The sequence below is a fragment of the Elaeis guineensis genome, chromosome 9 (assembly GCF_000442705.2).
Source record: "Elaeis guineensis isolate ETL-2024a chromosome 9, EG11, whole genome shotgun sequence".
Taxonomy (NCBI): Eukaryota; Viridiplantae; Streptophyta; class Magnoliopsida; order Arecales; family Arecaceae; genus Elaeis; species Elaeis guineensis.
In genome coordinates this window covers 10,561,487-10,587,487 of record NC_026001.2, presented here as the reverse complement: position 1 = coordinate 10,587,487, position 26,001 = coordinate 10,561,487, and the positions used below count along the sequence as shown (strand labels likewise).

The window sequence follows — 26,001 nt, the reverse complement described above, 5'->3', positions numbered from 1 at the left end:
CGTCGGGGCCCGCCGCACCGGGCCGTCGCCGGCTGTCCGTCACCGGCGGCCAAGGAAAAAGAGGGAGAGAGAGAGAGGAAGAGAGAGAGAAGAAGAGGGAGAGGAGGGGTCGGCCAAAGGAAGGGGCCCGTTGCGGGGGGCCACCGTCGGGCCGCCACCGGCCGTCTGTCGCCGGCGGCCAAGGAAAAAGAGAGAGAGAGAGAGAAGAAGAGAGGGAGAGGAGGGGCCAGCCAAGGGAAGGGGACCGCCGGGGCCCGCCGCCGGCCGTCAGTCACCGACGGCCAAGGAAAAGGGAGAGAGAGAGGAAGAGGGAGAGGAGGGGGCCCGCCGTCGGGGCGCGCGGCCCGCCGTCGGGGCCCGCGGCCCGCCGTCGGGGCGCGCGGCCCACCGCCGGCCCTCTGACACCGACGGCCAAGGAAAAAGAGGGAGAGAGAGAGAGGAAGAGGGAAAGGAGGGGCCGGCCAAGAGAAAGGGACCACTGGGGCCGCCACGGGGGCCCATCGTCGGGGCGCATGGGCCGCCGCCGGCCGTCTGTCACCGACGGCCAAGGAAAAAGAGAGAGAGAGAGGAAGAGAGAGAGAGAGGAAGAGGGAGAGGAGGGGGCCAGGGCCTGCCGTCGGGGTGCGGCGCCCGCCGTCAGGGCGCGCGGCCCGCCGTGGGCCCTCTGATGCTAGTGGCCAACGAAAAAGAGGGAGAGAGAAAGAAGAAGAGGGAGAGAGAGAGGAGGCAGCTCACCGTCACCGGGAGCTCGCCGTCGTGCCGTCGGAGAGACGTCGGAGAAGGGAGAAGGGAGAAGGGAGAAGGGAGAAGAGGGAGAAGAGGGAGAAGGGAGAGAAGAAGGGGGAGAAGGGAGAAAACGCCATTCCCTTTGGCATTTTCTCTTTTTTTTCCTTTTTTTTGGTTTTTTTATTTTTTTCTTAATTTTTTTAATTATTATTTTTGATTTTTAATAAATGGGGATAAAAAATTAAAAATGGGGATAGTAATTTGAATGATAATTTTTAATTTGAATTAAAGTTAATTTTTTTTAAATTTATAATTATAATTTTTATTTTATTACCATTTTTTTCTCTTTTATTTACTTCTTTTATGACATTTTTTTTGGAATTCAATTTAAAATTTTTATAATTCTAAATTATAATTTTAGTATTCTTCTATTTTTATCTTTTTGGCATTCTATTACGTATTTTTTTCCTTTATTTAAAATATTTTTTAAATAATTAAATTTAAATTAATTTAGTTATTTAAAATGATATTTTTTATTTCAATTATAATTACAATTTTTATTTTTTAAAATTAAAAATTATAAATTTTATTTTTCAATTAGAATTATAATTCTTATTTTTTTCAATTATATTTTTTTTCTTTTTTTATGATATTTTTTTATTTTTTATAATATTTTTTTCTTTTCTTCAGATAATTTTTTAAAAAATAATTTTAAATGGACAACATAATTTGAAATGATATTTTTTATTTGAATTAAAGTTAAAATTCTTATTTTTTTTAAATTTTAATTTATAAATTTCTTTTTTCATATTTTTTTCTCTTTTTTTCACTTTTTTATGGCATTTATTTTTTTATCAAAATTTAATTCAAATTAAAATTTTATTTTTTTAATTCAAATTTATAATTTTATAATTTTTTATTTTTTTCATTTTTTCTATTTTTATGAAATTTTTTTAGGCTATTTTTTTATTTGTTTGGAATATTTTTTAAATAAATTAATTTAAAATTGGGAAAGTAATTTGAAATGATATTTTTTATTTTAATTAATTTTAAAAATTTTATTTCTTTTAAATTTTAAATTATAATTCTTATTTTTTTATTTTTTTAAATTTTTAATTTTTTAATGGCACTTTTTATTTTTTTTAATTTTTTTATTTTTTGAATATTTTTGAAAGAATTTGGAATGATGTTTTTGAATTAAATTTCAAATTTTTATTTTTTTAAATTTAAATTTATAATTTTTATTTCTTTCGCATTTCTTTCTCTTTTTTTTATGATATTTTAAATTTTTTAAATTTTTAAGATTTTTGTTTAGATATTTTTTTAAAAAAATTAATTTGAAAATAAAAAAATCATCTAAAATTATCTTTTTTATTTGAATTAAAAATTTAAATTTTAAATTTTAAATTTAATTCAAAATTAAAATTTTTATTTATTTATAAATTTTAAATTTTAAATTTTATTTTTTTCTCATTCTTTTTTATTTTTTTTCTTTTTTTTGAGAAAAAAATTAGGAAACGTCGCCATTCAAAATGACGTTTTTAAAAATACCATTTTGAATGGTGTTTTTAAAAACATAATTTAAAATATTATTTTTTATTTTTTATTTTTTTTTGGACGACGTCTATATGAAAAATGTGGATGACGTGGCTTGAAGAAAACGCCATTCAAAATGATGTTTTATCTTTTTTATATTATTTTTGTAAATAAATTAAAATTTATATTATTTAGATAAATAATTTTTTTAATATTATTTAGAAAAAAGATTCGTGATCATTTCATTTTAATCAGAGCAACAATGAAAAGGATTAATGGCAACTAGGATTCCATCTTACGAGAACTAAAACAACAAAATAAATAGCTTTAATATTAATGTATTATTGTATATGCACAATACACATGTGACATCACAAGGGCCTCCCAAGATAAAAAAATTATAATACACAATAATTTCTTAAAATCATGGCAACAATGTGTTATTTTTATTTATTAATTATATTACATTGTCAAATAAAGCAAAGATTCTATTTTTCAGCTCTGAATTTGAGGTCGGATCTTGGCTCTTCGGAAGTCAATTTCCATCAACCACACAAAGCCGGGTAATTTGTTTTCAGTTATCCTCCAATCTATGCCTCCTCTCCGGGATGGACTTCTCTTTGGAACCCTAACCCTCGGCGCTCCATTTCGGTCCTGCCCTCCCTTCCCTTCCTTCCTTCCTTCCTTCAATCTTCCGGCAAGAATCCAATCTTTCGTTCTTCTGATGTTAAACATTCCACCTATGATTCCACTTTCTTCGTCCAATTCCACAGTTTTTGCAATCCTTGGCTCTCAGTTTTGTCGGATTCCAAATCCCAACGGAAAGATTTCCAAATTCCGATGTCCACCAGAATTTTTCCGAGTTTCTTTTCCAAATTTGATTCAAAACGCTGGTGAAATTTGACGTAATCAAGCCTAACCATTGTCAAAGTTGGGATTTTTATGAATTTAAGCTAGCCGAGAGACGGTTCTTGATATCAAGCTGGGATTTTTATGAACCTAGGCTTGTAAGGATTTGGCTCTGTGGATCAACTTAATCTCTTCATTCCACTGCTAAAATTGGTCTGGAGTTTTCCTTCAACTTGATGCCAAAACCCTGGTTAAATTTGAGGTAATCCATCCCAACTCTTCTCAAAGCTGGGATTTTATGAATCAGAGACTGGAGAGGGAGAGAGACTTTGGAAAAAGCTGGGATTTTTATGAATTTAAGCTTGAAAATTTTGCCTTTCTGCATCCATTTGATCCCTTCATTCCAGCTTCCGAATTCATCTGAGTTTTCTTTCAACATGATATCAAAACCCTTGTGAAAATTAAGGCAATTGATCCAAAACCTTCCCAAAGCTTGGATTTTTATGAATTAAGGTAGCAGAGAGTCCTCCATCTCCAATGGAATTCCAGCCTCCACCAGGGAACGTAGTCTTCTGCTGTGTTTCTAGAGGCAACCAAATCCTTCACAAATTCAGTGGTGGCGACCATGAGCTCGAGGCTTTGGCCGAGCGCTGCCAGGAAAAAGCCCCAACCCTTCATTCCTGGTATTCCCACACTGTCAACTCGAGGACCTTCAGCTTTCTAATGGAAGACAATTACACCTACTTCGCCATTGTCGACGTAAGCACTGGCAATTCGGACACCCGCTGGTTCCTTGAGCAGCTCCGAGACAGCTTCAAGGCCTCCAAGAATGGATTCCAGGATGAATTGGTCCCCTTCATTGGCCGCTTGATTTCTTCATTGAAGAGCATGTCCTGGAATCAGACATCCGATGGTGCATCGACTGATGGATCAACAAATTCTGCAAGGATGCTTCTTTTAAGGAAGGCGAGTGAGAAATATGATGGGGAGAAGTCGAAGGAGAGAGCATTGGAGACTGAAGATGGTGGCGAGGAACATTCCGATAGGGGGATAAGGATTGAATTGCCTCATGAACCGGTGGGCAGTGTTGTTTCTTTGAGGAAGAGCTTGAGCTCGAGGAGTCGAGGGCCTCAGCATGCACGAAAATTATGGTGGTGTCAAGTGAAGGTAGTGCTTGCCATTGATGTGATCCTCTGCTTGGTGCTGTTTGGGGTTTGGTTGGGGGTCTGTAGGGGTTTCCAGTGTCTTTCTTGATGATGGAGGGGTTGGATTGGATTTGGAGCTGACAATGTTCTTGGCTTCAACCAGAATGCTATATGAATATGGCAGCCTGCAGTTTTGAAAGATGGAGGATATGGAAGATGATTCATTTTGTTAGAGATGAGGTTTGAGGATGCTTGCTGTATATATAGCTTTTTTACCTTTCAGTATAACTGAATTGTTACATGCATTAGATTTGCAGAATATATATCTACGGCTTTCTTTTTAGCTTATTTTTGGTTTTGGATTTCTCTAATGATGGCTTTCTTTCTGCCACTATATAGTGTTCTTTGATTGTTTGAACACCACTGTCGACGAGTTCATGCAGTGGTATTATCATGATCATCATCTAGATGGTAAATTAGCAAGCTGTTGGAGTTCATACTATCCTCTCTCCAGCCTTTGAAATTTGCCTGTTTAAGTGCCCATCCCCCTTCCCCCATCAAAACAAAAGGAAAGAAAAATCAGCTCCTTTACTGAACCATTGCTATTAGTGCCAATCTTCAGCTCAGCTGCCTGCAGTTATATTTTTCAGTTCAAGTTCCGCAATAAGGAATTTATTACAGAATAACAGCCAGATTCTTCTAGTTTAAGACTTCCGCTGTTGTTTGGCGGCAGCTCAGCACTTCTTCAGAATCCATAGCTGTCAAATTTCAGCAACTACTCTTGGAATTTGATCTTCCTGAGGGGTCTTGAGTTGCCCTGTTATTGCCATTAGATTTTGTAGCAGCTCTTTGACATTGCATTGGAACTCAACAATTTTTTGTTTCTTGAAATGTTACTCCACTTATCACCATGGCCGTATCATGTTGCATTGTCCTTCCTTCTGCTTAAAGTCCACTTCTACTTAAAGTCCTCCCTTCTATTTTTCAGCTTCCCAAGTGTTTGTGTAATTACTGTTAAAATTCAGACATCTTGAGCTGCATCATAAGCACAATTATAGTTTCTTGGAATCATGTTTCTTGCATGATTAAAATTTCAATCATAAGGGATTTGCTTAGGGAGTTTGGGGTTTTTGTGGCAGACTCAAACTAATCAGAATTCTTAGCCTGGTGGGATTTAATATACATCAAAGCCAGCAGATTTGATAGATGCAGAAATCAAATATTCATATGTTCTAAGAGCTGTGAAAGCTGAAATTAATAAGTGTTTGACATACATATAATTTATACCTTATCATAAGTATTTGTTAGATGTACAGAGTCTATGTTTTGTGCCTTTCTTCTTCTCTCAAGTTGTCGAAGTGGAATTCTCTTGTGATAGCTTTCTTCCTAAGACTATTTAGATTTTTTAGTCTTCTATTTTTTTCATTTTTTTTAATTTACACTACTTACATCACTGCTGAAGAGTTTACACAATGCAATAAAAATTGTAAGTAAATTATCGATCTACTTTGGAGTTTGCACAATGAAATAAAAATTTAAGTAAATTATCAATCTATTTTGGAGTTTGTATTTGATCATAATTGCATTAATTTAGGTATCAGAAGTAAAAAGGAAAAAAGAAGAAGAAGAAGAAGAAGAAATCAGCTACTTTATCCTGTCTACTAGGATCTGCAAGCTAATCTGCCTGAAATTATATATTTCAAAGTTCATAAATTCAGCTTTAAGAAACTTCCTATAGTACAAACACCCAAATTCTTCTACTTCAAATCAACTCTTTTTCCCAATAAAAAATTAGCCTCTCTGTTTTCTCTATGAAAAATTCTCCTCTGTTATTTTCCAACGTACCAAAAATATTTAAAATTATCTGCCATCAAATTTCACCATCTACTTATGAAAGTTCAATCTTCCTGAATTATCTTGCGTTCCCTTGCTATTGCAATCAGCTGGCTCAGTTACGGGAGAGGTCCTTGATATTACAATTAGGCTAAACAAATATTGTTTTCTTAAACTTTTATTCCACATTCAAAATCACAGTTCCATCACCTTGCACCATCCTTCTCCTGAAATACCTTGCCATCCTTATGAAATGAGATTGAAACTGTTTTACGTGTAGTTGTTAAAGTTTAGCTTCCCCGAAGTGTTTTTGCCTCTCAAAACTTCAATTGTCTTGAACTGCAATGAAAACATGGTTGTAATTTGAATCATTTTCTTTTCTCAAATTTAAAGTTTGGATTCAACCATGAGAACATGCTCATTTGTGTGCGATGGACGGCTTGCATCACTAGATTATATATAGTTACCACCACATCAAAAGACAACCTTCTCTGCAAATCCTTTTTGAGTGGCTATCACCATGTGAAACTGTTTGATGACCAAGAGATGTTTTCTGCATTCATGATAATCTGCCAACCTTGATGTGGAGTGGAGCTTAGTTGTAATTCTTTTGTTTGATCATGCTTGTGCATGATAATCATCTACTGTCATAAGATGCTCTTCGGATGGAAGCAATACATACATAATAGTATCAATGCACACAGAAAACATGTCAATGCAAGTAAATCCAAACCAATGCCTATAGACCTGGAATGGCAGCAGTGGAATTTCTCTGTGTTATTTGTGTAGACAATAGGAATGCAAAGCAAAGAGTATGGACAAATAGAAAAAATTCAAAAAACAAGAGATCAAGACTTTTATGTAGAAAGTTAATGGAGAAAAATCACAGGTTGAGTCCAGATCAACCTTCCACTATCTTCAAATAATGGGACTAAAAAGTTCTTCTAAGCCAAGCCAAAGATAACAACATTTATAGAACACCTCTCTTAGATCACAACCTTCTCTACTTTACATTAAGAAACAACAATCGTTGACATATACAAGAGATTACATCAAAGAAAGTGATTCTCAACATACAAGGAACCATAATGGATTTACTGACATGGTGTTCTCAAAACCCTCCAAGAACACCGAGTTGGGAAAGCCGAGAACCACGAGCCCAGATTTGAGGATGAGACTTCACAAATCATGTGTACACCTCTTTCTTGCCTTCTTCAAACAAATCATTTCTCAAAGAAATAAGGCATTGAAGATTTTCTTCACCAAGATCTACCTAAAAGAAGAAGCTCTATCCTAAGAAACTAGAAAATTCTCTCCTAAATCTCAACTAAGGATTCAGATCCAAGCGAGACGTCCAACAGAACACCAGAATGGCGTACCATCCCATATATCGGGATGTAACCATCCTGCTAGCATCTCGGCATCCTGATCGGGACGTCTTAGGACATCCTCTGTCCCAAGTATCGAGACGGCGGCATATATCCTGCTCCATGAAAAAATCAGAACAGCCCAGTCCCATGGGATTTAAAACCTTCCTTAACTCTCTTATATTTATTTCTATAAAAAAGATGTAAAAGTATCTAGAATAGACTTCAGTAATAGGCTTCTCCATTCTATGTAGCCAGCCCAATATGAAAAAGGCATATGGCTGTTCTCTTTCCAAGGAGGGATAATGCAATTTGTGGATCATAAAAATAGTGTAGTTTTTTTATGAAACAGGTTGGACCACAAGAATTGTGACGCTGCTACCACATTTTATGATATCCACTCTGCTATCTTGTAGAAATGGTAACACCATGCAGCCTAGAAAGCATAATAAGGCAGCTGGCCTTGGGCAGCTAGGCCATTAGACCATCTTGCTTGTCGACCTCATCCAGCTAAGTACAATAAACTTGAACTTAATGCTAATAGCTAAAACACCTAATATCCACCCCTTGTACCTATTTGGATGGGTCAAATTTGAGGTCGTTTGTTCCTCTTAGTTTTTTGTGGTCACCTTTTTACAGGGACATGTTTTCTGTCCTCTTTTCCCTTAAAAAAAAGAAAAAAATTGTGGTCATGTTTTCTTCTTCTTGGTCTTGCCCAAGATATTGGCTGCCATTATTAGCATAGCAGAATCCCAACCTCTTTCGTGTCATGTCTAGTATATAGTTGCAGATCTGAATCAAATTTAGCCTTCTCCCTTTTTACCCAAAAAAAGAACCCACAATCATTTTTCAGGAAAGAAATTGCTTGTTAGATTGCATTCACTGTAAGATGTGGCACAAAAAGTATTGATGAAGCCTTTCTATCCAGAGTGATGCTACATGGCTTCCGTGAAGTGCATGTAGAAAATGCTCATGCCAGGTGGTATCAGGAGATTGGTACAGCTCATGAATTTGTTGTCAAAGACCGCAGCTTGATTGATTGTGGAGTTACCAAGTCAGCAGTTATGAGTCTGATGAACTTTTCGTGTCCAATTTACAGGTGCCTGAGCATGGGTAGCATTGACACGACACCCACCAAAAATAAAGAACCACATGATACAATATGAACTCCAAATTCCACACCAAATTATTGTTTGTTTAAACACGCGACAGAGACAAAGATACAACAGATGGCAGCAAAGACCGAACAGAAAAATTAACACCAGATGCAAAGACTATCCCGTGAGCAAACAGAGATCAATGAGGTTCTGATAGATGGGAGCCACAAACAGGTGATATCTAAACACCAAGTGATCGTTTCCTGTCGATTTGAGACATTCGTGAATCTACGTGATATCCGCCAACTCATGCACAGGATATGTGATGTAAATCATGGCCACCACCATTGAGTCTATTCCTCTCAACAGCAAGCCACCCAACCTTTTTGGTCCTCATGATTTTTTCTTATGGCATTCCAGTATGTGATTCATGACTGGATACTGCTGCATTATTAGAAACAATTTCACACGCCAATTTGTTTAGGTTGTGCTGCCTAGATATTATTCATTCTTCTTGGACAAGGTTCCTATGAACGATAATGGATCTAGTATGCTGCATCGGGTTCATAATGTGATAGATATTAGAGGGACAAAGTATAGACCTAAGGAAGGTGCTTTAGACACCACTTAAAAAGGCCCCAAAAAGGATACCACAATCACAATTGTTCCTTGAATGATTTAGTTACCTTAGCACTACTCTATGATAACATGTTGGCAAAGCCTTGAAGCAAGATGTTCCTACTCTACATCGAAAAGATGACAGTTTGCTATTCGATCACTAGGGATGCATTTGGTTACACTTTTTGATTTTTGATTTTTGATTTGCAAAAAGTATTTTTTTATTTTTTTTTATTTTTATTATTAAGTAAAAATAAAAAAAATAAAAAATATGTTTGGTAACTACATTGCTATAAAGCAAAAAGCAATATTTGAGGATGGCAGGTGAAGAGCTCGATGAGGGAGAAAGGTTCGGGAAGGAAGGGAGAAAGGTTCGGGAAGGTGAAGAGCTCAACGAGGGAGAAGGGTTCATGCTCTTTACTTTTTGATTTGACGTTTTAGACGTGGAGAAACAAAAAAAAGTAGAAAAGTAAGTTTTTAAATACAAAAAATTTTTAGTTTGTATATAAAATAATTATTTTAATTTTTTTGATTTCTACTTTTTATTTTTCATAACATTACCAAACATTACTTTTTAATTTTTATTTTTTAAAAATTAAAAAATAAAAAAATATTTTTTTTTAGTGGCTAACCAAACGCATCCTAAATATGTCACAATGCAGCTTGTGATTCTGAATGGGACATAAAACAACCCCCTCAAATCGTGCTCGACTCGCATGCAGATGTGAATCATGAGGCACCAACCGAATTCACGGGACTCACTCTATCTACTTCACAAGTTTCCTTTAAGCCTACCGGATGACCTGATCACGAGCATCACAGGGAAAGATTTTGCTGAACATCAGCCAAGGCAACCAACCTGAAAAATTCAGCATCATCAGTGGAAAGCCTTTTCTTATGGGGGTCCTGCACCCAGGTACCTGGCCTTTACCCTCTGAACAATTCTGACTCCAATTTTTTAGGACTACTCGTCCGAGAGTCAACATTGGTCTAACTTGTTTTTAGGGGCAAAATTTCATGTAATATGTGGATTTGGAGGCACCCAGGAATTGTCCAGGAAATGGCAATTGTTTCTAGACACCAAACTCATAGACGACCAGAGAAGGATCACAAACGAGCGCACGCGTTGAAAGAACACGTTAAAATCTTGTGAAAGAAACACAACTATGTACATTAGAAATTTAGAATCGGAAAAAAGCACACAACATGCACAGAAACACAGGCTTAACCAGGATAGCATTCTTCCCCTGACATAACTCTCACAAGATTACAATTTTAATTCATTAGAAGCACACCTCCTAATCCTTGGTTGCAAGGTCAAGACGTCTTCATAGTCCAGTATGAGCAAGATCAAGCTCATGAAATCCAACCCCAGAGCAGCCAAACATACTAAAAATGCCGTCAATCTTATGCATCCCAAAGCCCGGTTAATTATGAACCTTCACCATCAGGCATTGTTTCATAACAAGACAGCTACCATGGGCAAAGATAATTGTACAAAACAACCACCTGGGAATTTTACTTAAGAAGGCAACATCAGAATCCAAGTACCATACAACTTCCACACAATTCCCTTGGGGGCAGGGGTAACACAGCTTCTGCCAAACAGTAGATACTAACAGGCTGGCATGCAGAAGGGAAAGTGAGAAAACAAACAGAAGAAAACACAAAAAGATACTGCATTTTGTACATAATTTCTTTTCCATCAAACGACAAATCATATGATGTAACAAAGGAGAAATGGGAAAAAACAAACTTGCCACCCAAAATAAAGCAACATAACACATTCAGCAGTGCTTTAGCGTGTATAGGTATAGACATATATCCTATTTACTCCTGGTTAAAAACAAAAGGAAAGAAGAGAGTGGGAACTTCATCACCCCCTACTCCAATGTAATACTTTCTCAGTACAGATAAGAGCCCATCTCTTCACCACTAGCCGGCCGGCCTCCACGTGCCCTGCTGCGACTGGACTAACAAAAAGATGACATTGCCAAAACAATATGGATGAGAGCCAACGCATTGCCCCTATCCATTCTCTTACTAGCTGCCATTCCAGACACGACACACGGCACAAAGGGCAACACCAGCTGTGGCACAAAACAAATCAGGGCCCCTGCTGGGCCACAAGCTAATGACTGAGCTCCAAGTAAAGAAACAAACAAAAGCTTTGTGGGCAATACCATACTCCTAAAATGGTCAGCACTCCTCGTCAGCAGCATCCTGGTCTTCAGGTCTGTTCCGTGTGGAATCAGCATCTGATGAAGATTTCTTCAACCCAGGCTTGATGGCCTCACTGACGACCGGTAATTTCACCTTGGGTGACAGCCTCTTCGCCTCCTCGCATGTGTAAATATAAATTTTCCTCACCATGCTGCAAAATTCACTGCAAATTGTATGTAGATACTCAGGGTTGGTACAACTCTAAATTACCAAAAGCGCCTATTTCCTGATGAAGAAAAACTACTACTTTAAATTGGAATTTAAACAATCAACAGATCAAGCCATAATATGAAATGCCATAGCTGAGGGCTACAGAGCATTACTGCCAAGGATCATCGCCAACCAGCATCATGTCATCTTCATCATCGGTGTAGACAACCTGCCATTTTTTGACTGCACCAGTGAGCTCTCCCTTGATATGGAACATCTCTTCCAGCTTTTGGAGAAGCTCATCATATCCATCTACTCTTGTCAAATCCACTGCCCGCCCAACTGCCATACCTTGCATGTGAACCTGTTTTGGAAACAGGAGACTTAGCAACACATTTCAGCTTCTTCAGAAGCTTATAATATCCACCCACAACTCTGTCTATCTAGATTACCAAGCATGCTACTGACAGAGGCAGCCAGCAAATGGATAAAGAAAAGAGTCTGTCATCACCTTGGTGCAGCTCCTCAGTTGCCGACTTTGAGTCTCTTGGGGTGATCTGAGGCATGACTTCTCTGGCTCACTGCTGACTGCAGGAGCATCAGACCTGTAAATGTTTGATGGCTGAGATTGCCGATCAGAATCCTCCCCCAAAGATTTTACCGGCTGAACCTCACCGACAGCAGTAGCAACATTTGCTGCCAGTGAAGCTTCCTCTACAGCATGACTTTCTATTAATTCGATCCCAAATAATCTGTATCCAGTGCCAGTATCCTGCTTCTTTTCACATGGCTCCCTGTTGATGCGTGCTGAGAAAGACTCGGTTTGTGCATCTGCTCCGACTGGCCAGTATGCAGGCCTGTTCATAACTGCCGATGGCCCATTGTTTGCATTTAATCCAATGGAGGCAGGCTTTGACGTTAATGAGAACAATGAGGTGGGGCTTGATGATGGATAAAGTTCTCGACCTCGTTGTAAACCTGAAAATGACAAAGTTTGGGTCGACTCAACCGGGGATTTCCACAAACCTACAAGGAGAAACAGATGAGTACATCAGAGCAGCTAAGATGGTTGAAGAGAACAAGAAGGAATGTCTAAGTAGCACAACGAATAAATAACATCTTATAAACAGACTTTCTTCCTACAATTAGATAATTATGATTTTGTCTCAAACAAGCCATTAATACCCCTAGACCCTTTTTATGGTGATGCCAGTTTTTGTTATTCATTTCGTTAGTTAAGAAACAATCATCAAGACTAATTTACGTGATATGTCACATATATTTGATTCAACAAGAATATAGCCAAGGCTATAAGAAAATGAATTTCTACTTTATGCAAAGGTGAATGTTTTAAGCAGGCAATTTCATTATATGCCAAATTATTTGAACAACCCCCCACCAAATCTAAGACCAAGCCAAACATAACTTTTTTTTTTGTGTGTGTGTAACAAAGCCAAACATAACTTTTGTTGCATACGAAAATAGCTAACAATACTTTAATGTATTTAATGTATTTATGCAGCACAGATTACTGCTTAAGTGTGGTTGTTCGATATAACTACAGAAATAAAACTACAGAACAGCATTCCAAAGGAAGTCGTTACTAGAAATGGATGTATTCAATTCCACAGGCTTCATGGCATGTTTCTAACAGGAAAAGATATAATAAAAAAATAATATTTTTTTGAAAGGATAAACAAAGCCAAAATCATACAAGATATCCTATCATTACATAGGTATTAAAAGGATTAGCAGTAGGCAAGTTCCATACCAAGCACCGGAGAAATATCAGGCATAATGGAAGGCGGCGGTCGTGCACGTTTATTTCTCTGTGCTGGTTGAGATGTTGGAGGAGCAGCTGCAACAAGTGGCTCCAATTCCCATGGTGAGACTCTATCTGGGCGTGGAATAGATGAAGGTTCATCCCATTGGACCTACAAATTAATCCACCATATAGCTTGAAATTAAAGAACAAACTGAACGAGGGAATAAAACCATGCCAAGAATTACAGGCATAATAAAAGGCTTAGGTTTAATCATTATATTGATGAACACAAGCTAATCTGAAATTCAGCTGGTAAAAAATATGCAATTTTTTGAGACCAATATTCAAGATAGCAAGGAGTTCTATCAATCTATTAGCACAATAGTTTCAAGCAAGATTTGCCATACCGATCGTGCCATACTGTACCAGGCATCCAGTACCATACCAGTACATGGTGCTGTACCATACCAACATTCAGTATGCCGAACCTTACCATACCACACTACATACCGACAATGTAATAGAATAGTACAGTATGGAGTCCAGTACCCAGATGACAATTCTTGGTTTCAATGTTAGAAAAGTAACAGATATAATATTACCTTTAAGGATCTCCATTCTGAATCTGCCCATCTAGATGGTGTTGTGTCTCCCACACCAATTATAGTACCGCTGAACCTGTAAAAATTGTAAATGAGACCCTGCTAACACACTTTAACTGAATCCTTGATTATCACTACAAGCCACCAAGCATACCTTCTTTCAGGAGCTTCATCACCTTCAAATCTCATCTTGAACCTCATACCAACAGACAATTTATGATTCTTGGCTTCAAGATACTTGTTGACACTGATGATAAACTCAGACCGACTTGTTCTGAAACAATGGAATAAATTCCACCACTTAATTTCAGAATATACTTAATTTCTTTCAGATGAAGGCAGAGAGTCCCCATCATTAAGCAAGACTTAGAAACATATTAAAATTGGCGGATATACTAAGAGCAGACAAAACTCAGATTCCGCATCAAATGTTTTCCCTTTTCTCGCTTTAGGAACTCTGTCAAAGATGTACGTTTAAAGGACAAAATATTCAGAGAAACACCAAACCTTGGTTTGTAAAAGACAGAAAACAGAGTCCCTGTAGAGACAGCATGAGACGCAGTGGCCAGAACTCCAAGATGCATGCTGTGACTGGATATGACTGATGATGGCATGTTATTGAGTTGTCTCATAAGCCTCCTTACTCCAACCCGCAACTCACCATTCTCTCCTCTGCCACATTTCATGCATGGATAGATAAATATCATTATAATGGTCACACAAGAAGTGCATCAAATAGACTATCCAAAAAAATAGCATTTTATTTTGAGAAGATAAATGGAAAAATTCAACAACTGCCTGGGAAGAATATATTTACTAACCTTAAAAAGATAAATGCATCACCTGCTACCAATCTCTTCGAACTGACAAAGACACTCCATCCAGTAGTAAGCAGATGACGCCTAGGTTGCCCTGATGGAAATGCAGAAGAAAAAGTTAGCATCCTTTGATCACCTTGTTTGATTACTCTGAGAGGCATTACATAATGAAAATTACGATTCAGTAAACTATTTGTATTTGCGTTAAGAATATGTATTTGCAGGGTTTTAGGCCAAACATTCCACTTCTATGTGTTCAAACATCTATATTTTCTTATTTATATTTTTCCATTTGCATTCGATATTCTAAAAAATGGTGATCAACATCTGAAACTCATATTGGTGATATTTTTTGATAGAGAACTTAAAAATAACTTTGATAATAAGAAGTATCTACAAAACTGACATGCAAAATATAAACTAAATAATTCTTGCATCCACATCAAATCAAAGAATTGCGATCCAGTTTCAAAACCCATATCGAACAACAACGAGGCAACATTATATAGCAATGATGTAGTAATATATACAAACCTCGAAAAATGTGACGGAAATGCCATTCATTTCCATGAAGATCTTTGGCAACCAATTCTTGCCAAGGTGGATGCTGGGACATATCCTGCACAAAGGGATCCAGAAGCAATTAAAGAATTGAAATGGGAATAATCAGAAAAGCAGCCGCTCAATTTAGCTTAAATGAAGATTGAGTATCACAACAATTTTTAGAACAATGACTAACCAGTGGAGGCAAGCATTCATCCGCATGCCTCCTAAGTACGGAGAAACCTCCATGGGTGCTTGTATCTGAAGCGGTTAGTGTCTTACAAAAGGAATGGACTATGCACGTTTCAGGTTCAGGTAGCGGAGGATCTGGGCTTTTGACCTCACTTTGCTGATCAAGGAATTGAAGGATAAAAGACGTCAGTACAAACATCAAAAGTAGCATACAGAAAAGAAATTCAGACATAGCATGTGCTATAGTCAACAAAACCTATCCACTTCAATTAAAAAAAAAAAAAAAATCCAGTTATAGAAGAAGTGATTGCAGAATGCAGAGTATAAGTTAAAACAAAAGGCTCATCCAGTTACCCAAAGTAGCCATCAAAGAGGCGCATATAAGTATTCAAACTTTAATGTCGAAGCAAAGTGCTAGTACTAGAACACTGTATCAAAAGAAAGGAAAAAAAATGCAATTTTCAGACCATAAACAGCAGAAAGAAGTAAAAGACTCACATCTGGTTCAGGCAGCAGAGTAATCTGTGCATAAACTTCATCAGTGTCTGGTTCAGCCTAAAAAGAAAGGTGATGAATAACACAGGTAGTGAGAAATAAAGCTAACGCTTCCACATACCACATCTAACATGATGAACAACATATTATACAGTGACCAACAAGAGCTTACTCGAAGTTGAACATGGACCACCCTGCAAAGAATCTTTGATGGTAGATTGAACAAAGGCATATGCTGGTCCAGCCCTTGATTTGTCGATGCCTCGAGCTGCAAAACACGCGCGCAAGAAAAAAGAAAAGAAAACAGAAACAGAGATCAATATAGAGATCAGCTCATCTTAGCCATACATAAGTCATGCAAATATGATTAGCTTATAATTCATGATGCAAAACTAGCATGTCACAGTGTGACAAAACAGTAATATTAGACTTATAATAAATGTCTTAGATTCTAAAAGCAGTATCAAGGATTATGGTACTCATAATAGGCACTTATCTAAGACAACCCCAAGATAAGTCAAGTATCTAATCAAAAGAGATCTGACATTTGATAGTAAAACCACGAAAAATGCGTCTCGGAGTCATAATATAGATCTAATATGTGGAAACTCAAGATACCTGTTCCATATGACCTTGAGGAAAGTAATAGACTCGCTCCCCATCGCGAGGCACAGTAACAAGAGGTCCAGCACATGCATGCCAAAGTTCTCTGTATAATACATCTCCAGAGGGTGCTGGAAAACATTTTTAAAAAAAATACATCAGGAACCAAATTGCTTAGCCCCGTCCTCCAATTTAGAACCAAGAAGCCATACTATTGAAATATTCCACACAAAAAAAAAATGACAATCCTTTTATGTAGTTTTGTTAAGATGAAAGCCAAGGTACTACGAAAGAAAGGGGATTAGGTAGAACACTGCACTCAGATTAAATTAAGAACCAAAGCCCCACCAAAATCTACCAAGAACCAGAAGAAAATTTTGGTCTGACCGCAATATTGACTTGTCAGGAGCAATGAGATTTGAAACCACATAAGACAAAGCGATATCAGAAACATATTACGGCCAATTGGGAGAAAAAAATTTAAAACAAATGACAAATGAAAAACAGCGGGCTAAACTGAGGTCAGCACAAACATGAACAAGAACCGGCACAGAACAAAAAAATCAATACAAAACAATCGACAAACAGATAACTACGAGGGAAAATGGGAAAAACCCACTGAACCATTATATGATCCGGAACCCATGAATCATTATCTGGCAATGAAAATTTATACATCTATCCACAAGCACATCACCCATACACCAAAATCACACAGAAAAAGGGTGAAAAAAAAAAAAAGAAATCTATAAACAAAAGGCACAAACATGAAATCAACCCAACATTTCCGATGTCACCACCTTAACCATTTTAAATCCTACAATATCAGAAGATACATCTCTAACTGAAGCAGACCACATACTAGACAAATTCATGAAGATTGGGAAAACCATATTCATGATGAAATCTATATCCACATGGAGAACAAGCAGCAATAATAATTGACATCCAACACAAAAAGCCAAAGAGATAAATAGAAAAGAGAAAACGATAAGGTGAAAAACAACCTGAACCGTGGAGTCCTTCAGATGAACTGTGAGGCGGTAGGAGCGCCATGAAATTTTGCTAGATCCCTTCCAACGCTTGGATCAACAAGAACCAAATTTTAGCTAGGAAAACAACAACAAAATCACCCAAAGCTTCCACCTTTCCTACCCCGTCTCCCCAGACATTTCTCCACCAGAAGGAAGAGATAAGACTAAAGGGTCAAAAGAAAAAAAAAAAAGAGAGGATAAGATCCCTTCGGTTTCGCCTTCAAACAAGCATAAATGCTCAGAAAAGACCCAATGATCCACGTACTAACTGCGAATGAGCTCCAAATCACACACGCTATGAACCTAAGACGAGGTCAAAGAAGGCCTAAAATGGCATCTGAGGGCTATCGCTGCTCTTCGCTGCCAGTTGCCGCTTTTACATCCTCGAAAGCTGGCCCTAGAAACGCCTCCCTCCCCGGGGCACCGACTTCACTTCCTCCCCTTTTCGAAACGGAATTTTAGATCTTTAACGGCTAAAGGGAGCGTAAAGGCACCCCTCCTCAGCTGGAAAAGAATCCACTTGCCCTCCTTCCCGCTAGAAATCCGGCAAAGTCCTCCGGATTTACCGAAAGCGGAGTACCAGAAAGGCGACGCCGACGAAGACAAATCGCAGAATTCCTCCCAAAACTCCACCAACTCCGACCTCAGACCTCGCAACTCTCCGATTCCAGGACAATTAGCCCGCTGGAATCACCCAGATGATGCTAAAAACCGACCTTTTTACCTCCAAGTTCCCTCCTTTCCCTCTCCAAACACCAAATCCCACGGTTTCCCGTCAAGAGATTCCGTATCTCTCGCCATACCCCTTGATTTCCGACCTCCAGACACGGAATGTCCCGAATCCAGTAACCAGACCACTAACAATCCCCAAATCACAGCCCCAAAAACAGATCTCCCTCGATCCCCGCACCACCACCCCAACCTCGAACTCCGCTTCAAACCAAGCTCAAGTCCCTCAAAATCCTCAACAAACCTCATAAAAACACCATTTTCTACACCATCGAGCTCCTTCCCCTGCGCTTCCTCTACATACCCAGCTCCAACGCGATCGAGAACCCAATCCCTCCCGGAGACGAAAGACAAGGACGCCACAGGATGGGGGATGAGAGAGAGAGAGAGAGATCGAAGGAATCACGTAAAAGGTGTGAGGAGAGGCGACAAGAACAGCAGGAAGAGCCGCTCGCCCTTTTAACACAGAGAGAGAGAGAGAGAGAGAGAGAGAGAGAGGGGGTGGGGGGGGAGTATTTATTATCTTAATTTTTAGAATACTTCAATTATTTTCTCTCTCTAGGTCTACAGAGAGAGAGAGAAATTAGGGTTGCCGCTTCCGGACCCTACACGGACCCTCCGAAATCGCTGTCTCGCTGCCGCAGCTGCCGCTTCCCCGCTATGCTTCTTTTCCCGCTCTCCCTACCAAACGACCCCTTCCCCCCTCCCGCCTTTTTCCACGCCCCCTCTCCATCCTCCCCTCGCCACAAGTCATCAATACCGCCCCCTTCCCTTTCGACCGTCCCGATACCGTCAACTTCTACCACGTGCTAATCTCAATGTTGAACTTCACTTTATTACACTGCTCCTGAGGAGTACCGAAACGAATCACCCACCCTCCACTTCTCCTGCCCCTCGGTGAAGCTTAGTTACCCTGAAACCGACAAATCGGACGGCCTTGATTTTGTTGATTTCTGATGCGTTGCGGTCACGAACCTCGGTCATTGGTTTATTATACTGCTAGTGAGAGATTATGCAACCAAAATTGACGCACCAAGACAACGAACGCTTCGAGGCCAATCCAAGTGCACGTGGAACGATGGAATTGGTGGTTTATCGACAACCTCACCCTTCTTCCCCAGTCAGATAGTGCCATTTGGCATAGATAGTTTTGAGTAATGTTGATGGGAAGCGTAGGATTACTACAGGAAGATGGGTTCACGGATCCGAAGCGTGCCCCGCATTCCCTGCAAGCTCCCCACCCCACGATAAAGTTATTTTAATCCTCCCACCCACTGTAAATATCCAGTATTACGATGATGCCACTATCACTCCTTTTAGCTCGAGACTATAAATTAGCCTTGACTTATGGGTTAATTACGGGAATGCCACTACTGACCGGGATTCCCCTCCATTGCGAGGGCGAATATACCAAGCACCAACGGACAAGGTGGATAAGTTTTCTACGCCGTTGGAACGGCGACTTTTCGAAATATTCTCGGGGGACCAATGGGAGACGACCACGTCGGTGGGGGTTGGAGGCTGTTTGGGCTCGAAGAGAAGAACGGATCGGACGGTCGCGAGTGGGGGACCATCGGTGTGTCGAAGTTTGTACGCTAAAAAATAGAGATGTTGTGCCCTGATTGATCGGATGAGGATGCTGCTGGACGTCGCCATCAGAGGGGTGGGTTGATGGGCACGTTGCACCTACACTGTCTGGGGATGGGACCAGAAGATCCAACGGCTATGATCAGATCATGGATATCTGAACCAAGGGAACTGGTTGGTTTATCTTTAGGACATGATATTTAGGCAGAATAAAACTTGCTCAGCAATTTGTAATTCTCTAGATAAGTGTTGTCCAAATAATACTTGAATGAAAAAAAAATGTATTCATGATCTTTTAAGCATGACTCAAAAATATATTATACATGCTCTTTACATTACAACTTTTCAAATAAATTACTAAAATCTATCCATCATTTTCATAATATCTTGTATACTTTTAGACCCCATTTGCATATTTACTATGTATTTCTCTTTCATAGATTTCTTATTTCAAATCAGGTTTTAATTCATATAAAATTGGAGGAGCTAGATTATACAAGAACACGACAGAACAGTCAAAAATGCATTCAGTGAAATATGGGTAAGGAAAAAGAAAACATTTACTTGGATTCATCACCAACCAACAAACTAAAATATCAGGTTTAGATTTTATTAGTGTATCGTCATAAGGAGGGGTCCAATCAAAGATACATTTAGTAATACATGTGTAAGAAACAAAAGTTGCTATTAGTAAAATAAGGCACTAAGATTTTTTTAATGCATCAACGTAAGTATGGGCATTTTAAGAATAAAAATAGAGGCATTTTAGCTAGCGATGGAAACCAAATTATTCATCTTCCAAGAAGATTAACTTAGTAAACTCTTTTTTTTATCAGAATAGAAGAATATAGATAAATTGATCATTTATCCTCAAAAATAGAGTCCCATGGATTTAAACTAGGTGCTCATACAATTCTTATAAAAAGAGGTTGCGAACTATTAGTCAAATAATTTTTATATTTAATTTTATTGAATAAATATTTTTATGATGTATAATAATGATATGTTGCTGGAGGTCTTCGTGAACTTCTCTTCCTCACCTCTTTTCTTTGGTTGAACAAGCAGTCAATAAGTCACAGTTTTTTTGTAGCCGGTGAAGACAGGACACCATGCATCGCTTGTCATTGTTTAACTATATTTCTATCATTTATTATCTATTCTAAGCTATAAATAAATATTTTATAAATAGTAATATAAAATTATTAAAAAAAATAAAAATTATTCTTTTTTAATCATTATTATGTTTTCAATGTAATATAATCAATAAAAGATAATAGGAACAGTTATTATGCCAACTAATTAGTTTTGAAGAGTGTAAAAATTTTCTTTCTTTGCATATGTATATATAACCTTTTCCTTTATCTATTATATGCATAAAGAGCCTCCTTGTTTGCATAGTTTTGTATAAATACTTGATCTAAAATAATTCCCTGTGTGAGCTCTTGTTAACTCTTCGTCCCCCATTATTAAAGACAAAACAAATTGATGTCTTTTATTTTACTTATCATCAAAAGTGTACCACTAACCGACACATAAATTTTGATTCTGCCAATTATACTTCTCAAGTAGAATCATCTCATCACCTAATATCAATTTCTCCAATACAATTTTATCACCATTTTTCTTACCAGGTTAACCCCTAATTTAAGAACTACATAAATTCTTAATTTGCAAAAGCATCTAGGAGACAAGCTTATTTGAAATTTTCTCAGACGGATGCCCTCCATTGCATGACTCAAATGTGTAAATTTCTTAAATCTATAGGGGCACAATGGTACCATTCAGCTGTATATAATTAAAGTAATGTTCAACTATATAATGGCTACTCAATCTTGGTTACCATGCAATGTATGAGTAGTTGTCATATAGAATTAAGAAACTAGGCCTATTCAATCTGCACCCTGTTATGTATTTGTATGGTGGAGGAATGGAGTCTAACAAATGAGTTGTTTCAAACTTTTGTTAGTCTTTTTATAGTGGGAATATGGGACTTAGTTGGTAATTATTGGCATCTCATTTTAATTTATTTTTTTTTCTTGTTGGAGAAGATAAGGTGTACTCTTCACCCCAAAAAAAGGGAAATATTTTTAAAAAGTCAGGGCTCATGATCTCCAGGTCAGAAGTCAGGTGGGGGAAACAAACTAGCATTAGTTTATATTGGTGTGAAACTGAGAAGCAGGCTTGAAAGAGAGGGGGCAGTATTATGCAAGTGCAACTCTTTGTTGGCATGTGGTGGTGTAACCAAGGGATTCATGATATTATTAAAAGATTAAAAGATGTCACAGTCTGGCGTCAATTGCCAAGGAACAAGATTCTTAGATTCCTCTTTCCTTGTACATTTTAAATCAAAACAAAGAAAGGCTATTAAAATGCAATAAACTGAGGAGAAGTTTGATGGCTTGCGTGTTGGGGATTCTATGATGGCTGGCCATTGGGTGGGGTGGACCCCTCTTGCTGTAATGGCTTCCTTGTCTTGGGCCAATAGCTGGGAAAAAAAAATTGGGGAGGAAAGAACTTGTGTTGGAGTTATCAGCATGCACAAGGTTGGGTGTGGAGGTGGTTTCATTTGTTTGTAATTAGAATGCATGTCCCTTTTGAATTTCCTATACTTTGCATCACTTTTTCCTATGGGCTAGGATGACTCTTTTTTTTTTCGATCTTTTTTCTATGGCTTTGGCACCTTCAGGCTTCAGGTCCGCAAATTAAACTACAAACTTGGAATTGGATGTTTGAGTGGTGGAGCCCATAAGTAGGTGATGTTCATGTTGTTTCTTTCCTCGCTTGTTTGACGTGGTTTGATGAAAAAGATGGAACCTGTTTCACAAAAAATTTCATCTTTTTTGCTTATTGCATGCAAAACGTGGGTAGCTTTTTGTTTCCCTCGTTAGCTCAGTCATGAAGGTGGGAGAAGGTATTTTGTGTCAACAAAATACATCGTGGCCTTGGCGGCCAAGTTGATATCGATGAGTTGTAGGATTTCATGACATCATGCAGGAGATTAAAATATAAATAATTATATAAAAATAATTTAGAAAATATCTAGATGTATTATGAGATTCCTGAGAAGCTACTGAGGATCGTTGAGCCTTAAGGAAGAAGAAAACATAAGAATACATGAATCTTCCTTTCTTTCTCTATCTTGATGTTGTCTCCTCGATACGATGGCTGTCTCCCGGGAACATAAAATCCAGAATTTTTTGAGATAGACAAGCATATACAGAAGTAAAGTAGAAATCTAATCTAAATAATATAATGCCGATAGATCCATTCATTACAGGCCGACAAAATATGACTCGATCTGTTAATCTAAAATGTTGGAGCAAATCAACCAACCCCCGAATCTGACTTTACATTATCCGAATGAATATATTACTCCGACTCGTAATCGGTTGACCGACTAATAGTCGGTTATTATCGACAAACAATAAATAATTTAATCAACCTTCGACTGAAGACCATCGGCATAAACAGATTTAAGTTTAGGCTAAATGAATTTGGATCATAAACAGATCAACCCATTTAATCTATTTAATATTTATATCGAATTTGAATTTTAGATATATGATCCATTTAACTCATTTAACCTATTTAATATTCAAATCGGATTAAGTTAGATAATTTATTTAACCTATTTAATCCGTTTAAGATCAGTTTAACCTGTTTAAAATATACTTAATCTGTTTCTGACCCATTTAACTCGATCTATTTGACCTGTTTAATCCATTTAACCCATTTAATCTATTTAACCTAATTTGACCTATAATAAATAGATTAAATGGGTTGGATCAGATTACCTGTTTAATAAACAGATTAGGTTTAGATTTAAATTTTTGATCAATTTAATAAACAGATCGGATTTGGATTGATAATTTTCTGACCTAACCCATATTGATCCGATCCATATATGATCCGACCTGACCTAATTGCCACTCCTATCTTTAATCAATCCATCGTAACAAAATACTAGCATCCAACTTGACATCAATAGTTAGCTGTTTAGCGGCTGGTGTAAATATGCACCATAGCTCTTGTACAATTTAGCTTGAAACTGAATTCAAATGAAATTCTTGTGGTTTTCTCCTCTATTAGTTGTAGATCTTACCTGCAATCATTAATGTTCTATTACTACATGTTTTGATCAAACTGTCGTAGCACTTATACCCTTTGGCGAAATTCTTTGTGCACCGTGGATGGTGTAGAAAATCTAACGTAGAGTGCATCGCCTTGTCCGATTGGTCCACCGGTCACTATTTTTTAATACATATTTAATGCCTGTATGTCGATTTTTTTTATTTAAAAATTTTATATGATAAAATTATTCTTGCTTTTTGGATAAATTATGACATTCTATGTCCATATTATGACATCCTGCATCCATAATATGCATAAGATGTCATAAATTTTTTCTAAAAAATAGAGATATTTTCGTCATTCAAAATTTTCAAATGAAAAAATCGATGTACAGGCATTAAATGTGTATTAAAAAGTGATTGGACAAAAATGCTCCTTTTATATTATGATATCTTAGGCCATATTATGACATTCTGGACTATATTATGTCACAAGATATCATAATTTTTTTCAAAAAATAAAGATATTTTTATCGTATAAAATTTTTAAACAAAAAAATCGATTTGTAAATATTAAATATACATTGAAAAATGATAACTACGTGAATCAATCGGATAAAGTGGTATATTCTATGTCGAATTTTCAACACCATCTGTCGCGTACAAAGAATTTCTGGTACGTTTTGTGACCATTCAACCCCGCTGATTAGAAGCATACCCTAATGGTTGACCCAATTGTAGATTAGAGTCCAGACGCAGATCCTTAATGTCATCGTGTTAATATATCACTTTTTTTTCCTCAAGTTTCTACATTGCACCAGGTAAATGACTGCATTCAAGTGACATGGGAATTATGTTTCATTAATGTCGAATGATCCCACCTTCCCTTCCACCTCTGCTCCCACCAAAGAACACCACCACCTCCTTCCCCACTCTGTTTTCCCTCTCTCTACCACCATGGCCAATCCACCACACACAGCCTTCTCCCTTACCCATTTCTCTCTTGGTCTACCCCACCACCAAGATTGTTGTCTGCTACCATGGTGATGCTTCCTCTCTGTTACTGCTCCAATGCCACTGTTTTGTGGTCACACATCCAGAGCATTGGGTTTGTGGCAATTGGAGATAGATTTGGCTCCTTTTATGGATTTTTAATCATCAATTTGTCAGGGACAATTGTGCAAAATGGTAGTTTTATCATTGATCCAAGCAGCTTTGGGTAGAAAAGTCAAAAACAATAGTAAAAAATAAAAGTCAAAATGCTAGATTTAACTTTTAGGAGTAAAGATGTAATTGGACATTTTTTCAGGGGCATATATACCAACAATGAAAAGCTTACTTTATTATCTTCACCTTTGGATGAGGAAGAAATTTCAGGGAAAAGACAAGTGGTGCCATTGTTCTTCCATGATATGTCACCTAGAAGAGATCATGGAGGTGAAAAAATTGTAAACCAACACTGGACTTTAGTAACCTGCACATGTGGGAACATTTGATTAAAATATCTTTGTAAAACATTAAGTAAATTAAAGAAAGCATAGTAAATAACCCTGAAATAAGTTTTGCTGAATAATTTATTTCTTCAATATCTACTCTGGTCAAACCCTTGTAGCAGTTAGAAAAGAAGGCTTTACGAAGAAATGGGGAAGTGACTTTAAAAAAAAATTAAGTGGACCTAGCTCACTTATTATGTGATGAATAAGCTATATAAAATACTAAATTGGATTAATATGGTCAAGCTCCATTACATTAATGAAGCCCAGCCTTCATAATCAAAGACCCCATTATTATGTATTGTGTGTTGAGGAATTCATTGCATTTGGCATAAAATGTCGCGTAGTCAAATCCTCTACTCCTATTGTTAGTCTAGCTGATGCCTTGTGCTGGAAGTATACTATAATTGTATGTGATCCTTAATGCAATGCATGAGACAAGAAATATGGTTGCTTATGATCTCCAAATCTAATTAAATTTTATAATTATTGTTTATATAATTTGACATCTATGCTCGAGATATCC

At 37.6% G+C, this 26,001-nt stretch overlaps 2 protein-coding genes and 1 pseudogene across 5 annotated transcripts; 2 read left to right on the top strand and 1 right to left on the bottom strand.

Annotated features, from left to right (window-relative positions):
- Positions 1–2,775: 2,775 nt before the first annotated feature.
- On the top strand, positions 2,776–4,604 carry LOC105051688 (phytolongin Phyl1.1). Its single transcript, XM_010932240.4, has one exon. It carries the CDS (start codon positions 3,649–3,651, stop codon positions 4,363–4,365), a length of 717 nt encoding a protein of 238 aa, XP_010930542.2. The 5' UTR covers positions 2,776–3,648; the 3' UTR covers positions 4,366–4,604.
- Positions 4,605–10,968: 6,364 nt separating this feature from the next.
- On the bottom strand, positions 10,969–17,818 carry LOC105051690 (auxin response factor 7). Of its 4 annotated transcripts, none has more exons than XM_010932242.4 (15): positions 17,570–17,818; positions 16,578–16,693; positions 16,132–16,227; positions 15,963–16,019; positions 15,469–15,621; positions 15,264–15,348; positions 14,733–14,823; positions 14,419–14,583; positions 14,066–14,185; positions 13,912–13,987; positions 13,316–13,478; positions 12,056–12,570; positions 11,718–11,908; positions 11,355–11,557; positions 10,969–11,261 (listed from the first exon to the last, which is right to left on the bottom strand). In XM_010932242.4, exons 1-14 carry the CDS (start codon positions 17,616–17,618, stop codon positions 11,371–11,373), a joined length of 2,064 nt encoding a protein of 687 aa, XP_010930544.2. In that variant the 5' UTR covers positions 17,619–17,818; the 3' UTR covers positions 10,969–11,261; positions 11,355–11,370. The 4 variants fall into 4 exon arrangements, with proteins under 4 accessions (XP_010930544.2, XP_019708395.2, XP_010930545.2 ...); XM_019852836.3 differs by having other exon boundaries at positions 10,969–11,287; positions 11,360–11,557; XM_010932243.4 differs by having other exon boundaries at positions 11,360–11,557.
- LOC140851460 (uncharacterized) lies at positions 17,816–18,853 on the top strand (annotated as a pseudogene).
- The last annotated feature ends 7,148 nt before the right edge of the window (positions 18,854–26,001 follow it).